We start from the raw sequence: 16,785 nt of genomic DNA, 5'->3' as shown, positions 1-16,785 counted from the left end.
ACAACACCTCCTCTTTGTGCATACCAAATTTCATTAAAATCGGATTAACCGTTTAGAAGTTACCGAATTATTTCCCTCTTTTTTTTTTCCTATACCACTGTGCGCAGGGGTATCAATTAATTGCAATTAAATTTTAAACGTTGCGTTTGAGTTAAGGTCTTAAGATTTTATAATAATATTTGAAGATATGAAATATTTTTTTCTAATTTTAATTAGTTTTAAAACATTTGGACACTTCTGGTATAACCAACAATGTCTATAAACTTTATTTGTAATATTTTTCTGCAGACATTGTTTTCTATTTTTACAATCTAGTATGTACAATATGTTTATACTATTATTGCTGTAAACATAGTTTGCTCTATAGCTGTTTTCATTTATTCGATATGTTTTATTCTATTTTTTCCATAATAAAAAAACAATTGAAATTACCATTAAATACATTAGAATTGTATATGTATGTATTTATATGTTTACTTTATGTGTGTGCATAAATGTATGAAGGTACATTATTGTTAGATCGTATTGGACAAAACAAAATAAAATTTAGCAACAACTACATACTTGTTAATTTTGGTGTTGAAATGTTCCTGTTAACTGTGTCCAATATTAAATGATTGTAGTGTGCGAGTTACATGTCTAAAGCTGTTATGTTTTGTATTTACTTTAAACAAATTCAGGCAGTATTTGGTCCTGTGTTGACAATTTATTTTAATGTCACCTTGTTTCAGTGTTTGTGTGTATATTTACAATATAGTTTTATAAATGTACCAAATATCTATATAAGTACTTAAATATATTAAATAACCCGGTAAGCATTTCCCACAAATAAGTAAGAGAGCTATGTAATTTTACAATAATTGTCTGTTATTGTTGGAAGCGTTATGAAGCAAATGATTGTTGATCGAATTTGGATTATACTCAGTTCTTTCATAGAGTAAATTCTACTAATTTTCGCTTCTTAGAACAAGAGCAATACCAATAGGCTCAGAATTACATTTTGAGTCGACCAAAATGGTTGAAATCGGTCTATTTCAACCATAAAGTAGTTGCAAACTTTTGATACGTAGTTAGTTTCAAAAGTAGTTGCAGCATCACTAGTTCCAAGCTTGTTAATTTAGAATCTAAAGCGATTGGAAAATAATTTTCATTTAAGAATTTATGTTTATTGGGTTACAAAAAATTGCATGTGTTCATCTAAGTTTTCAAATATGCATATATTTAATTTAAAAAAAACTAATTTTGCATTGTGGCTGTGTATCATTTAACGCCATTTACATTTATAAAATCTAGCCTTCCTACTGCTTTAAATTGTTTTAGAAACACTTATATGTGTAAATGAGTGTTCTATAAATTAAAGTGACTTTTTTTTCTATTGGTTTCTGTGTGCTAATAATATTGAAATATTTATGTACTGGTTACTATTTACAAGCTAAATCCCACTACTTCGCTAACACATACATCCACTTCCTCCTCCCTTCAAGTGACAAATTGCACAATTTTCAAGGGATGAAGTTCAATCAACTTCAAATGTATGTATGTTTGTGAAATGGAAGGCTTTTATAGTTTTTGGTTATTTGGTTTTCTAAACAATATAACATTTATTTTAATTAAATATAACATACTTTTTTGTTTTATGTGTGTGCTAAAGGATTTTTTTCAAATACACCAAACTTATGGGGTTAAATGTTGCGGTATGTTTGAAATTGGTTTGTTTTCGGGCAATGAGACATTATTAGGGGGAAAAATAAAATATATTATTTTTTTGTGGTGACCATAGGATTATAATCAGAAGGTGTTTTTAACTGTTCTTGTTGAAATTTATTATGTGTTTGTAATAGAGAATAAATATAGAATAAATATGAAGGTCCCGATAATTTTTGAGTTCAGGGTAAATAAAATTTTTTAATGGATGACAGTGATTTATCATAAACGAACATTTATCGTTAAATGTATTAATATATTAAAAATTGCATTCTTAATGAATTGAGCAAATATATGTATGTAAAATTGTTTTGTAATCGTACTTTTTTGTTTGAATTTGTCACCACAATAATCCCAAATTTTTTATTTATAATAACACAGAAACAACTTGGCTAATTCATATAGTTCTGAATTCATAGAAGAAATTATGTCTTATTAATAATGTGTTATATAGACATTTAATAATCTATTACATTGACTTAGTTTTCTAATTACTTGTAGTTGATTGTAGTAAGAACTTGTCTCTAATGACATCATCATGTTAAAATATTGAGTTAATATACAATAATGGGAGCTCTATACTAATCTACGATATAAATAAGAAAATCAATTGATGAACTTATTTTTGTAAAACAGATTTCTTTAAATTTTCCTTTCATGTACAAAAAAGGATTTAAGTTGATAAATCATATAGATGGCTACGTATTTTGATTATCACGTAAAGTAATAACTAAATAAATTGGATATATACATATGTATTTATTTATTAACAAATTTGCAATACTTAAATAAACTCCAAAGATATTTTGAAATACTAAAATAAGTGTAAATTCTTTTTTATTAAATCTTAATTTGTTTAATAAAAATTTTAAATTTTGATTATATCAACAATTTACTAACACACTTTAAGGTTTATTCACCTGATGTTTATGTTGGCATTTTCTAAAACTTTTTAAATAATTCATTATTTTCATCAAAATTTACTGATGCTTAAAAATCAAACATGTTGCTGCAAATGTTTAGTGTCAACCCTTTTTTCACATCATCTGTTGTATTCGTTACGATTTTACGATCCAAACAAACTAAACTACATTGTTAAAGTAATCAAACAAATATACTGGCAAAAAAAGTAAGCGAAAAAGTTTGTAAACAAAATGACACAAATACATATTATGAGTACATACAATGTTGTTACTCACCTGAGAATCATTTACATTTTAAAGTATTAAAAGTTGAGCACACCTTCACTCATACTCAATCCAATACTTAACATACTACACATACAAAAATGCAAACAATCAAACACTGTTACATTGAACCGAGATAACGAGCAGAGTATTAAAACGATTTTCACTTAAAAAATAAACAAATTTTACAATTATTATTAATATTATAAAATCATACTTTTCTAATTAATAAAATAATCAAAACAATAAATACCAAAAGTTTAAATAAAATTAATAAATTTTATTTAAATTGTTTAATTGAGAATAAAATTTGTCTATGTAAACTGTGAACAATTGCTTGTAACAAAAAAGATTTTTTGGTTTTAGAGACCTGCTCTTAGCAAACAAATTTAACTGAATTGCAAAGTTTACTGTTAGTTAGTTAATATTACTGTAACAATACCCAGAGTCCATAAAGTAAACATTGGCCCAATTACCAAGCACTTCCACTAGTATATATTCTATACATATATATATTTTTCTTCTTTTTTGAAAACAGGCATTAAAATACGCTGATTTTATATACATTTTTTTCACTCAGCCAAATAAACGTGAGGCAGGCTGTAATGAAAAAAGAGGAAATAAATAAAAAAAAAATATATATATAAAAAATATACCACAATATGTAAATCTCAATGGATTTAGTTGGTTAACGTTGTATTTTAAAGATTAACTAGTGGTTTTTTTATACTCGAGTACGTTTTTAGTTATATAGGATATTTAAAGTAATGTTTTGTTATAATTTCACTGACTTACTTTATGAGGTTAATTCCTCTTCCATAAACAATTTACAAGGACATTCCCAAAATATATAAAAATTAAACAAACAACAGAAAACTTAATTACTGGTTTGATGGGGTTGTAAAATAAAAAAGGAAATAAATAAACAAATACGAACAGTTTTGTTCTTTGTTTTATTAAGATTTTTATTTTAGTTTTAGCTTTCATAGTGGTATTAAGGATATTTTTCTTTATCTTGGTTTTCTTCTCGTATAAGAAATTTTTGTTTATAACATGTTATAAAAGAATATGACCAGTTAAATTACCGAACATTGGCTAAAATATTAGGTATTGTATTTTATTTTATGGCTGTATTTTTCTTGGAAAATTTTGTTTAAAAATTAAAAAATAAATAAGAAATTTTTTAATATGTAATACACAAAAATTACAATTTCCTAATAAGTCGTTAATTATTATACTACATATATTTTTTATTATTAGAAATGAAATAAAATTATATATTAAAGTTTATATAAGCCTTTGAATGGTATATTTGGCCTTATTCATTGGGAAGGGTTTATTCCATGACCCAAGTTAAGCCGAATTTTCCGAGTAGAAGCGATTTGTAATATTTATATTCGATAAATATTTATGAATAAGACCTAAAAATTTAAAAGTTTAAAATACCTCATGACAATTCTGATAACTTTTTAAAAACTGTCCTCAAATTATACAGTAATTATAGTTTTGAGGGTTCCCATTTTTAAGAGGTTTTGAATTTTCGAACAAAATTTTATAATCATATCAGTTGTATTCATGAACACATATACGGACAAGCTAAGAAATAAAAACCTTATAAAAATATGGAAATTCATGCATTAGATGCACGTATGAACTGTAGTCAAACTAAACGATTTCAATTTTCCCTACATTTTATAGTTGTCTGAAATTTATGCGTGAATCTTAAACAAACAACGGAATGAGATAAAGAAATAAAGTTAAACCATAAAAACCGAATATAAAATGTAATTGTGTGAAAAACTCAAATGCGTATGTATGTTAATTAGGGTATAACTTTTTTGGACAGCAAAATATCACGTCGCCACCTAACAGGTAATACTGTCCGAAAAAAGGCTATTATTTAAGTCAATTCAGTGAAAGAACCCTTCACACCGAAAGAAATATCTAAAATGCTTTTGTTTGCTATTTTTACAAAAACATTTTAATATTTTTCAAATGTATACTATTATCTATAATTCATAGCAGGGGTTTAAAAAACAATGTTCCATTTAAGATAATATAATACAAGTGCAAAAATATTTAACGTTTACTTTTCTCATTTAGAAAAAGAGAAATTTCCTAAGATCCATCACTTATGATATCCATAATCCGTCACATCTGTTCACGCTCGACAAGGTCCTACTATGGTATTTTTGATATTTGCAAAAGGTTACAAACCTAATGTACACTGCACATTTGTAAAGCAATACAAAAAAAATAAAAGATTTCAGCTAAAGTGATGGATATTCAGTTGTCGATTGTGCTGCATTTGTTCAGTTTGGAAAATGAAAACAAAAATTAGCAAGTATTTCAAAAGTAGAGTGTCCGGAGGAATTGCCTTTTAAATTAAAACTTTTTTGAAAGGGGCCTTGATATATGTTCAATCTTTTTGTAATATTTCCCTAAAATTTTGAAAATTTGAGCGGATTAATAAAAAAATAAATTTTTTGGTATTCTAAGAAAAAATAAAATAAGTTTAAAAAACAAAATGTTTATATTGCTTGAAATAATGGTCCACGGGACACCCTAATGTGTATACAAGAATCATTTTAAAATATAAAACACTATGTAGGAAACCTTGTATATGCTTGTATTGATATGGATTTACACGGTACATCATTATTTTCAGAATTTGTTTGTGTCGGTGTACTGTTTTTAATTGAAATTCTTAGGCAGTGGACTAATTTTACATAAAAATCGTAAACCAAGTCAGATTATTTTATTTAAATTATAAGACGGGTAGTTACCCTTCCTAAAATAAATCATATCGCTACCTAGTAAGTCAATTTTCCATACAAGAAAATGTAAAAGCTTGATAAAATACGCCAACGTTATTGATAATTACAGTTATTTTTTGTTGCATTGACACTTTGTTGAACTGCTTAAATTAACTAAAGTCATATCAAACATTTTAAGAGAATAAAATATTGTACATACGTAATAGATAGGACAATCGAGTAGTATTATTTTGTATATTTTCAGTTTATTCATCAGTTGTGGTTATGTAGCCATAAAGCGAAGAAACAAGAAGTGTAGAAAACGGTTTAATTGACTGAAAGAAAATAAAATAAAACACAAAATAGAAATGACATGAAATTAATAATAAAACTTAGGCAGGAGTAAAAAAAAAAATTAAAGAAAAATATCGTAAAAAATCATTACCACTTAGCTTTAAAAATAGAACTATATAATATCTAACACTTGGTAATTTTATATAGAAATGTTAGTAAAATTCTTTTTAATTTGTTTATATTTTGTTTTCAGATCAACCTACAGCCCATTTAAAAATGGGTTCATCCCTTAATCCAGATGATATTAAAGAGGGTGATGATGTCTATTTTGAGTGTGTTATACAATCAAATCCCAAGCCCTATAAAATGTCATGGTTTCATAATGTAAGTATAATTTTAAGAGAAGCACATTGACACCGCAACAATATACAAACGAAAAAATACAAGGTTAAAAAATAATTAAAAAAAGTGTTTAGAAAAAGAAAATAAATGTAACATTTTAACATCTTAAGGATCATTTAACATTTTTTTCTCTTACTCTTAAGTTTATTTATATAAATTTTGTTCATAATGTTGCTGCTGTTTTTATTTTTGTTAGTTCGTTTTCTTGTTGTAAACTTAATTAATTTGTAATAAGTTTAAGTAACCAACAAACATGGGGGGATAAGAATTGTCTTATTGTACACTAGGGAGGTTATGTACACATTTTTAAAACATACGCGTTAGTCGACAACAACATTTTTTTAGTAATTCCTTGCTACTCTTTAGCTATTTTTCTTATTGTTTGTACTTATATTTTTTCATTTAACCAAATTGCACGTGTGCAATTAAGAAATGTTCTAGGGTTTTTACCTTTTCGCACACAAACCATTTACAAAATACTTTACGACATAAAAGCTAAAGTAAAGAATCCTTAAAAGATTGATGTTAAGAGTATAGGGTTACCAATGCATTGATGTGTTATAGTAACGAGCAACAACAGCAATGCACAAAGTTCGAAACATGATTGAAAAAAAAAAAACAAAGAAAAAATACAGAAAAAGTAAAAAACTATTTGACAGTTTATCTTACTTTAGTTGCACTTAACACTTACAGGAAACAAAATTATAAAGACTAGAAGTAAAATGGTGTTTTCTTCAGTAAGATACTCATACATATGTATGTCTGTATTGAAATATTTTACTTTTTTAAGAGCTTAGGTGGAAAAATAATGAAGATGTTGTTTAATTACTTGGAAAATTTTTATTGTTGCCAGGCACAGTATTCTTTGTTCAATGAAAAGAAAAAAACTTATTCCTTTTTCTTTGTGTCAAATGCTTTGATTTTTCAATTTAAAACTTGGCGAAAAAAATTAACCCTTTATTTCTAATCACAAAAATAATAAAGCTATAATCGAAAAAAGAAAAATAACTTGCCGAAATTTTATAATGGAAAATATTTATTTTCAATTTCTAAAGAATAAAATCCAGTTCCTTTTTATACAAATTAAAAGTCTAAAATATTCTAACATGTATAAATTTTGCTTAAATTGGGTCAGAACAATTGAAGAACGAAATTTTTAAGAGTGTTTAAATAAAGTTTTGTATTATAATTTAATACGTATATATTTACATTTTTCTATCTAAATCTTTTTTAAAAATTCATATTTTAAATTATTAAGTATTAGCTATTGACAATTTTTTTTTTAATTCATTAAAATCAAAAATTTCCGTATTAAAGTTAATGACAATTTATGCAGTTGCCAAAAGTGAACCAAAAACAACTAAACTATTTTACAGACCTCTATAAAAACCACATAAGCCCTCACTTTTTGGAAATCCATACCCTCTTCACAAAGAGATTATTAGAAATCTATTAAAAATAAATTTTGCTGTCATTTTTATTATCCATTGCTTCTGAAGGGTTTAAAATATATTTTTTTTTTCAGCAAAGAAAAACTTATATGTTTTTTCTTCTAACATTTTCTTCTATAACATGTTTTTCTTAAGCTTTCATTCATCCACCATCCATCTAATAGTCCTGGTTTTCAGCCAAAGATGAGCTATAGAAAGGAAAATAAAAACTAATGCAATTTTCTCTCTTGTCTACGGATCTGTTTGTTTTTAGAAATGTTGACGTCCGTCTGTTTAACTGTCAGCATGTTTTTCACAGTGATGTGGTAATCCGTTATTTAACTCCAATGTCTTTAGAATAATTTGCTCCATGTTTGTATTAAAACACACGTACTTATGTACATACATATATATTATTATACCTACATATACATTGTAACGTTTTTGTTTAAAAATTGAAGTAAGGGTTTTCAAAGATAAACATTTTTTCAAGTATAGATGTGACGAAAGGCTTTTTCGTATGTGTGAGTATCGGGGTATTTGTAGGAGAGTGTAAATACATGTATTAAAAATCTAACATGTAGCCATTAGGAAACAAATCCAAAAATTTTTTCTTTTTCTAAGATGAAAACTCTGACAAGGACAAATATATGTACATTGTTGCTATTATGCTGGAAAATTATTATTTTTTCACATCTGTTTTTTTTTTTTTGCAAATTTGCGTTTCAACAAAATATTTATGTATGTATGCACGTAATATACATAACTAGATTTCTGTTTACACCTTTTTCTTGTCTACTTTTATACATTTATTAAAACCTTTTTTCTTTCAACACTTACAATTTTTTACAACATTTCATATATTTTTCATTGTGTGTTATTGCAAGAACTCATTGAAAGGGAAAGAAACTATAGAAAAACAAACAATTACTTACTTGACGTTGACACATTGTAGTCTGGTAGTTTCAACAAGGTCATCTTCATATTCGTCAACATACACAATATGTACACAGCCAGCAATCAGTATTAGTACGAAATATTTTCTTTTCATTTCACTTATTTTCCGTGTCACACATAGTTTCTACATTTTATTTAGGTTTATTCCTCATCTATATCCTTTCATTTCATTGCATTAGATTATTCTCATCTGCGCTCAAGCAATTTCAGGGGAATAAGGGGTTTAAAGAAAAAAGCGTTAAAATCGTTTATATTTCAAAATTTAACAATGATTATTTCTTGACAGAAGTAATTATTATTTGCAATATTATATCATGTTTTTATTCTCTTTTTTAGGGCAAAGAATTACATCACAATATTTCAGCTGGTATCATACTATCGGATCAATCACTTGTCCTACAAAGTGTTTCACGTGCATCTGCCGGTGATTACACTTGTCTGGCCGTAAATTCTGAAGGCAAAGGCACTAGTAATCCGGTGACATTACGTATACGTTGTAAGTACACAGATTTATTACACTTTTTATTTCATATTTCTTTTTCCTACTTAGTTGCTTTAAGGTAAATGAATTGCTATTTTCAAAAACAAGGGAATAATAGTGTAACAAGAAAACATTTTTGTAATTTTGTATTATTTTTTAGGTATTCGTATTCCCATAAGTTTAAAAACTTGAACTATTTTTAGCTGTTGGTATTAAATTAATAAATAATTTTGAAGAAAAAAGTTTACACCCTAATAATTTAATAAAATTACAAACATTTTGAACTACTAAGTATTTTTTAAAATAGCTTTACTTTTGGGTACCTCGGTACATTAGTTTATCTATCTTTTTGTGAGTTCGTCCTGTGCTAAAACTTAAAAAAATTATTTCTTATATTTATTTTTGTTTAATTGCCTTCTTATTGGATGATAAAAATGCTGTGTCTACCGTTTGACAGAACACAGGCTTGGACTTACCTTCAATGAGTTCTGTTTCAATTGCAAAGACAGGGAAAACAAGAAATTGTCATCCATTTTCTCTGTTAATATATAACTCTATCCGCTAAGAAAAACAGTTTTTTTGACAGTTAATAAACATCAAACGTTGGTGAAACATCTGTGTCTAAATTTAATGACATCTTGAGATTTCTCAGTGCTCCTGTCAAAACAAAGACCACGTGCAGTGAACACCACGATAAACAACCTACTAACCAGCAAACCGTTGTTTCTCTGGTCACTGGGTTAAAAATTGTTTGTCCTGTATTATACTACAAAATTGACGAAAATTATTAAGTGTCTATTTGACAGAATTTTCATATAACATCATTACATTATCATATTAGAACAGAGAAAAACTAGTTAAGTTTTCTCACACATTTTATAAAATTTTGCTATTTAATCATCATAAAAATTTATAAATCACATCTTGTATCTGAAGTCTCATGTGAACTCTTCATTTAATGCATAATAGAAGCAAAAGCTACAACAAACAGTATTCTAACTAACTAACAAGAAAAACTAAACAGCTATGTACCATGTATATACATACATAAATGTTTACAGGTGTGTTGAGCAACGTATGAGTAATTTTTTCAAAGAATAAGTATGGGTCTCTATAGTAATACATATTGTTTGTTGTATGATTAGATTTTTCACTTAAAGTGGTCATAAATGTAACAATATGTATATTCAACAGCTAAACAAGGTAAACTAAAACAAATTTAAGCCAATAGAAAAGTATATGAAAGATTGAAATTAAGAAAATTTAACTTAAATTTCCTTTACTTCTCTTAAAAAATAATAACATATTTTGGTGTTTTAATTGTAATTTATTTAAAGCTTACGTTGGCACATGTGCTTCTCAGTTGTAATCTTGTAATTAATTTTCTCTTTGTTACAAAATTTTCTTAAATTTTTTCGCTGATTATAACAATTATCCTTACAATTGTAAGTAAGACATGAACAAAATTTAACCCAAAAAAGAAAAACATGAAAATAATACAAACGAATATTGAAAGTGTGCAAAGAATATCGAAAAACATAACTTTCTTAAACAACCATTTGTTTTACTTTTTTGTTTTACTTACACTAATTATAGATTTCGTTTGGAAGGATTTCAATTAGTAAAGTTTTATAAAAGTGCAACAAATAAGGAAAAATCTCCTGAAGCAAAGAAATACATTTTAATAAAAACTTGCTGACTGTGGTAAATGTTAGGGACATAAGGTGAAATACTATGTTTGCAGTTATTGAGAATATTTGTTTGCAATTACGTAGCTATTTATAAACATGAAAACTAATTAGCTTTAGTAGATAAATAAGTATCAATAACATTTTATAAAGAAATATGAATGTATAGCCGGGAATGGCCCACCATATAATATCATATACCAGTGAGTATGTTAAACCGTTTGATTATTTTTCAAAAAATAAAGCATTTAGTTTAATTTTTATCTCAGTTTAGCAAAATTTTTACTTATTGTTGACAAAAAAAGAGATTTTTACAAGTGGACTCATATGAGGTGAGAGTAGGTATTGGCGTATCCTTACAAATATTAGTGGAGGAATTTAAGTTTACCCCAAATTTCTGTATGTAGGAATTTATTATGTTATGAGTGTTTATTAGTGAATCTTGAACTTCAAGTTTTTTTCTGAAGGGGACTTTGTGTAGGAATAGGGTCAAATGGGTCCTCATTAAATTCTAAGACGATTTAGCCATGTCTGTCCGTCGGTCTGTTGAAACCACGATAGAGTCCGAATGGAAAGAGCAAGAGGGATGAAATTTCACATAAATATTTCTTATAGGTTAGGTTTGTTTGGTATTGAAAATGGGCAATATCGGGGTAGCCCCATACAAGTGTTTAAAAATACGAATATAGCGATGATCCAAAATCACAATGCTAAATTTTATGAGGATCGGTCGATAATTGACTCTACCCCCCATATAATGTTCCTTTCAGAAAATTACTTAAACGCTCATTACTGGCTTAAAAATACTAGTATATAGATGAAATTCGACATAAGTGAGTTTTATACAAGTCAAAATCTATCGGTCGATGATTGACACTATCCTTTCAGGAAAGTGCAGTCGGACATGGTCAACCTATATACATCTTTAAGTAATTTATTTATAAAAATAAAAAATGGAGTTATATGAACTGATCCTCTTAAAATTCTAGGATGTGATTTTAATTCATATAAAACTTATTTATCATAATACTAGTGATTAGAGGTGAGTTACGGACGTTTAAGTGATTTTCAGAAATGAATCTTTGAATGAAACTAGGCTCAAATGAGGTCCAATCGTTATGAAAATCGGCATTAAGGTTTAGGCTTATAAAAATAGACCGATTTTAAAAATTTTCACCAGTATTAGTATTTGGTACTTCAAAAGATCATATACCAAATTTTGTTGAATTATCTTCAAAAATGCAGAACTTATAAGAGTTTTATTTTTTTCAGTCGTGGTTTTCCTTTTCATGGAATTGACCATATTTTCTTTGGGTTCATAACATACATATGTGGTAGTTCCAATATGAAACTATTTAGGTTTCAAAAGAGTTGTTTCCCTTTTTACCTAAAAATAAAAACTTTTGAGCAGCAAGTAGTCCCACAGAAAAATATTATTTATTTACTATTTATTTCTATTAAATGTATATAACAAATTCATTATCAAATAATTCTTTAAGTTTTAATCATCTTCTTGTACTAATAAAAAGTAAAAAGGATTAAATATTTTTTCATCTATTTCATTTCCATAATTCTTTCTTTGTTGTAATAACATTTGTAAAAAGTACTATTTTTTGCTAAATAAATACTTGTACCTATAATTGATTCAACCTCATTTGTAGTCTGTGAGTCTTATTAAAAAATATTAAGTCAAGTGAAAGGCTTTATAAGCCAAAAAACGTACAATACAGACATTGAGGTCCTTAAGAAATAAATTTTTTTCGTCTTAAAAAGTACTTGTTAAAATGAAAAAAAGAAATGAAATTAAAGATGTAACTTATATTAGCGTAAAAAACAAAAAATGGAAAAAATTCTTAAAATGAAGAAACATTTTATATTTTTTATATAGAATCTAATGAATACTTCTACTTTCTTCAATAGCTTTAGTTTTGCAGTATAACCAAAGTGGAAAATTAAACAGAAGTAAGATAAAATATTTTCTGTAAAAATATTAAAGTTTAATCTCTGTTATAGGCGCAATGATAAAAATTATTTTTCTTGGAAATTTTTTTAAAACTGGAAAGAAATTGAATGTTCGTGAAAATAAAATTTTTATAAATAAATCAAATATGTATAAGTTTATTATACATTATCATTTGTAACTCTGTAATGTATCAGATTCGGTCAAAATATTCATTCTAGGACTTTGAATTATTGAAGTTGTATTACTCTTAGAGTTGACTAAGAGTAAATATATATTTACTATATTTTACAAGTAAAACAAGAATACAAAAGGCAACATAACTCACAGATGAGACAATATGTTTATTAAAATATTGAATGAAAAGAAAGCAAAAATATATACTAAAATTAAAAGGAAGCAGCTCTCTTGGCGGTCGCATAGCTGCATCAAAAACAATACAAAAATAGCACAAATCTCCTCAGTTCTTTTTTATTTTGTTTAGAATTTTTCTAAAAGAAAATCTATATACTATATGCAAAAATGCAGATTATATTTAAATGAGAAAAATATACTTGAAACAAAATTTAGTTTTATTTTTTATTTGTCCCTTTCGTTGTCTTTTTATACCCACCATCAAAAAATATGGATGGTATATTGATTTCGGCATTCCCCTTGTAACACATCGGAATTCCAATTCTACATTTGCCTGTTGAAAAACACAATAGAGCATAATATAAGCTAGAGGTTTAAAATTTTTAACAGATATTCTTTATTACAAAACATTTTTGAAAATTCATACCTGTGGCCTCCGGAGAGCAGTTTATATTTTCTTAATTATGTTAGTAAAATCAGCATAAAATTTTTGATATTTTATTGTTATCTTTGATCATAACCCTACATAAGATCTTTCCGAGAAAAAAAAAATAGGAAAAGATATTTACCAATCAAACGATCTATAAAACCCTTAGTCTATCTTTAGGATCGTTTTTAAATTAGCATCATATTCATTGATGGTGGGTATATTAGATTCGACATAACCGAATATAACACTCTTACTTATTTCATTTGTTGTTGGATTTATCTTATGCCGTACTTAAAGGTTCTTTTACTGTTTTCATCTGCATCTCTAAGTTGGGATGAATGTACATAAAAGTACATTTGTATTAAATGGATTTTTATTTTAAGCAAGAAGATTTTTATTTATTATTTTCTGTTCTTTTGTTTTTAACATTCATAAGATGGAATTTACTTAAAAGAGCAACACAAAACAAAAGGCACATGAAGACACAAAAGAGAATGAAATAAAAAAATAAGTCTCCCATTGCTAAATTCCTATTAAAAAATATAGAATAGTACATTGTGATGATAATCACATAAAAGGATAAATGTTTGGGATTTGCTATTGTATTGAGATGAGAGCCTTTTCTTTGTTACATTCTTGTAACTATGTATATTCCATTTTTTTGACTTGAGTTTTGTTGCTTTCCAAGTAAAAATAATAATACAAATATCGTATGATAAATGGAAGAAATGTGTCAAATGTAATTAGAATACATACATATATGAATATTAGACGGGTACACCTTATTCAATAACAAGAGAAATTATTTTTGATATATTTATTTATAACGCTCAAAAAGAGATTTTTGAAATCATCACTTTTCTGTGAGTCAATCTAATATGCTTAGAGATACATTAAGTGTCATAAAATTATACACATAAAAGTATCTATATTCAAGATAAATTAAAGAACAGGATTATTTAACGATTTTGTGGTAGTTTTAATGTTGCATTTAAGACGGAGTAAAATAGAGATAAACGATGGTGTATACCAAATTTAATATAAGTTCATTGACCTTTTTACTTTTATTCAAAAACAGACACAAATTTTAGCTGGATATTGTAAATTATTTATCATCATATAATATAAAATAAAGCAAATAACATAAAATCCTATTTAACTTTTCCAAAATCCCTTAATAAAATTACATCTTAAATTATGTTTTTTCTTTATTTTTTGTTTTTATTTAGACATCTTTTTTAAAATATTATGGTTTACCATTGACGAATGTATCATCTATAACATTAGATCGCTTCTACACGTGCCTTGCAAAAAAATATATATTTTTTAATCTATGTATTTATTTATAAAAATAAAATAAAAAATGATGAATGAAATGGTGAACAATTTGTTTACAAAGTTTTTAAGTACTTATTGGTTGTTAAAGTGTAACATGTCTAAAGTACTTGTTTTAATATTACTTTCTATGTTGGTTTCTAATGTTTGGTTGTTGGTAGAATATTATTTTAAAACTAAAAATTATGTTCTCTAATGAGCGAGTCTCCCTTAATCATACCTCCTAGTGTTAGGACCCCAACAAAAATGCCTCCTTCAGAAAAAAGAAGCGAAAATTATTCTATTTTTTCCTTGCTGAAAATATATTTTTCTTACATTTTAAAGGTTAAAAATTTAATTTTTTGGGCTTTTGCATTTAAGGTGTATTAATGTTAATATTTTTAAAGTCAAATTAATTCTTCAATTTCTCTTCAAAAAATAACGTAAAATAAAACTTCTTGAGAATGATTTCAGAAGCAGTGAATTGGAAATAAAATAATAGGGATGTCCCTTATATGACAAGCCACTTGTTCTTCTATACTTCCATGGAGTAAATTCTATTTCTTTTTCGTTCTTTGGAAGATATTTTTTGTTGGGTTCTTACATTATTTGAAATATATTTATAGTGTTCTTTCTTTAATTTTTGATAATATATAAAAAAACTTCTGCGTTTTAAAATACTTTACCTGAAGTGCTTTGTTTTATTACCCCTCGGTTAACTTTAATAAAAGAAACTCTTTACTTTTTTGGTTATAAAAATATCTTAGCAAAAAACGAATTAAATTTAAACAAATTTAAATTTATTATTCAAGTGTTATTTATTAAGTATACTGTATTACTTATGCGCTGCAAAATTTTCATTAGTATCCTGCGGAGTTATTTAATTGCGTAACCGTATTGGGAGAAACATGAAGAAAATTGTAGCACGTTTTCATCACTATAGTGGCGTGGGTATTATGCGTTTGTGCTGATGTCCGTCCTTCCGCCTGTGCGTCCATGTAAAGTTTATCTTAAGGATTGATAAATTGATTAAAATTTGGTACATATTTTACTCTTAGTCCAAGGAAAAAACTTATTCAAAATGATGGAAATCGATCCATTAATTTGCTTAGCCCCCGTACAAACTAACTCCTGAATATCAGCTCATAATTAATAATTATGTTAAGTGTTGTAGTATGTCAAGGAAAATTGGATAAATTAAAATAAGTTAATGGCCTTATTATTGAAAGAAATAATCCAAATTTCTGACATACTCACTGGTGTAGGTTATCATATGGTTTGCCATGCCCGATTATACATACATATATGTTTTTCTTTTTAGAAATGGGTGAATATTTACTAAAATAAATAAATTAAGCAGAAAGTTTGTAAGAATTATAAAAACATTTTCAAGTACTTTTCTTTACTGTTTGGGTGAATAACTACTTATTTTGTTCGACGATATTAAAAAATGGCTACAAATGTGTTTACTATTTCCGATTAAAAACCGGCTTTACAGTATTTTTCTATATTTATTAGTCTATGCTCTTACTCAATGCTTCATTAATAAATTATATTATCATTCTATTTAGAATGGCTTTTACATAAATGTACAAAACAATAATTCTTAAGAAAAAACTTCTAATATTAAATAGGGTTAGAACAACTACCTTATTCCTCATAAGACATACCTCATAGATTTTTTAAGTCATGTATGAAATAACTACATGACCTACAATATTCATTACCAAAATTTGAAAATAGTTGATAATATGTGATTTTTCTGTATGATCCTAAATAAGAGTCAACTAATATAAGACATTCGTTTTCAATAAATTTGCATTAAACA

The 16,785-nt window shown here is 26.5% G+C and overlaps 1 protein-coding gene across 2 annotated transcripts in view; it reads left to right on the top strand.

The window, feature by feature from the left end:
• Window positions 1-16,785, top strand: part of LOC111681584 — a 111,621-nt gene that overhangs the window by 75,220 nt on the left and 19,616 nt on the right. For both annotated transcript variants that reach the window (XM_046949916.1, XM_023443429.2), the window contains exons 8-9: window positions 6,195-6,325; window positions 9,067-9,226. In XM_046949916.1, coding sequence (XP_046805872.1) covers window positions 6,195-6,325; window positions 9,067-9,226 — 291 coding nt within the window. The remainder of the gene's footprint in view (window positions 1-6,194; window positions 6,326-9,066; window positions 9,227-16,785) is intronic.

Source organism: Lucilia cuprina, chromosome 4 (genome assembly GCF_022045245.1).
Source record: "Lucilia cuprina isolate Lc7/37 chromosome 4, ASM2204524v1, whole genome shotgun sequence".
NCBI lineage: Eukaryota > Metazoa > Arthropoda > Insecta > Diptera > Calliphoridae > Lucilia > Lucilia cuprina.
Note: the sequence above shows the minus strand (reverse complement) of the source record. Positions and strands in the feature narration are given on the sequence as shown.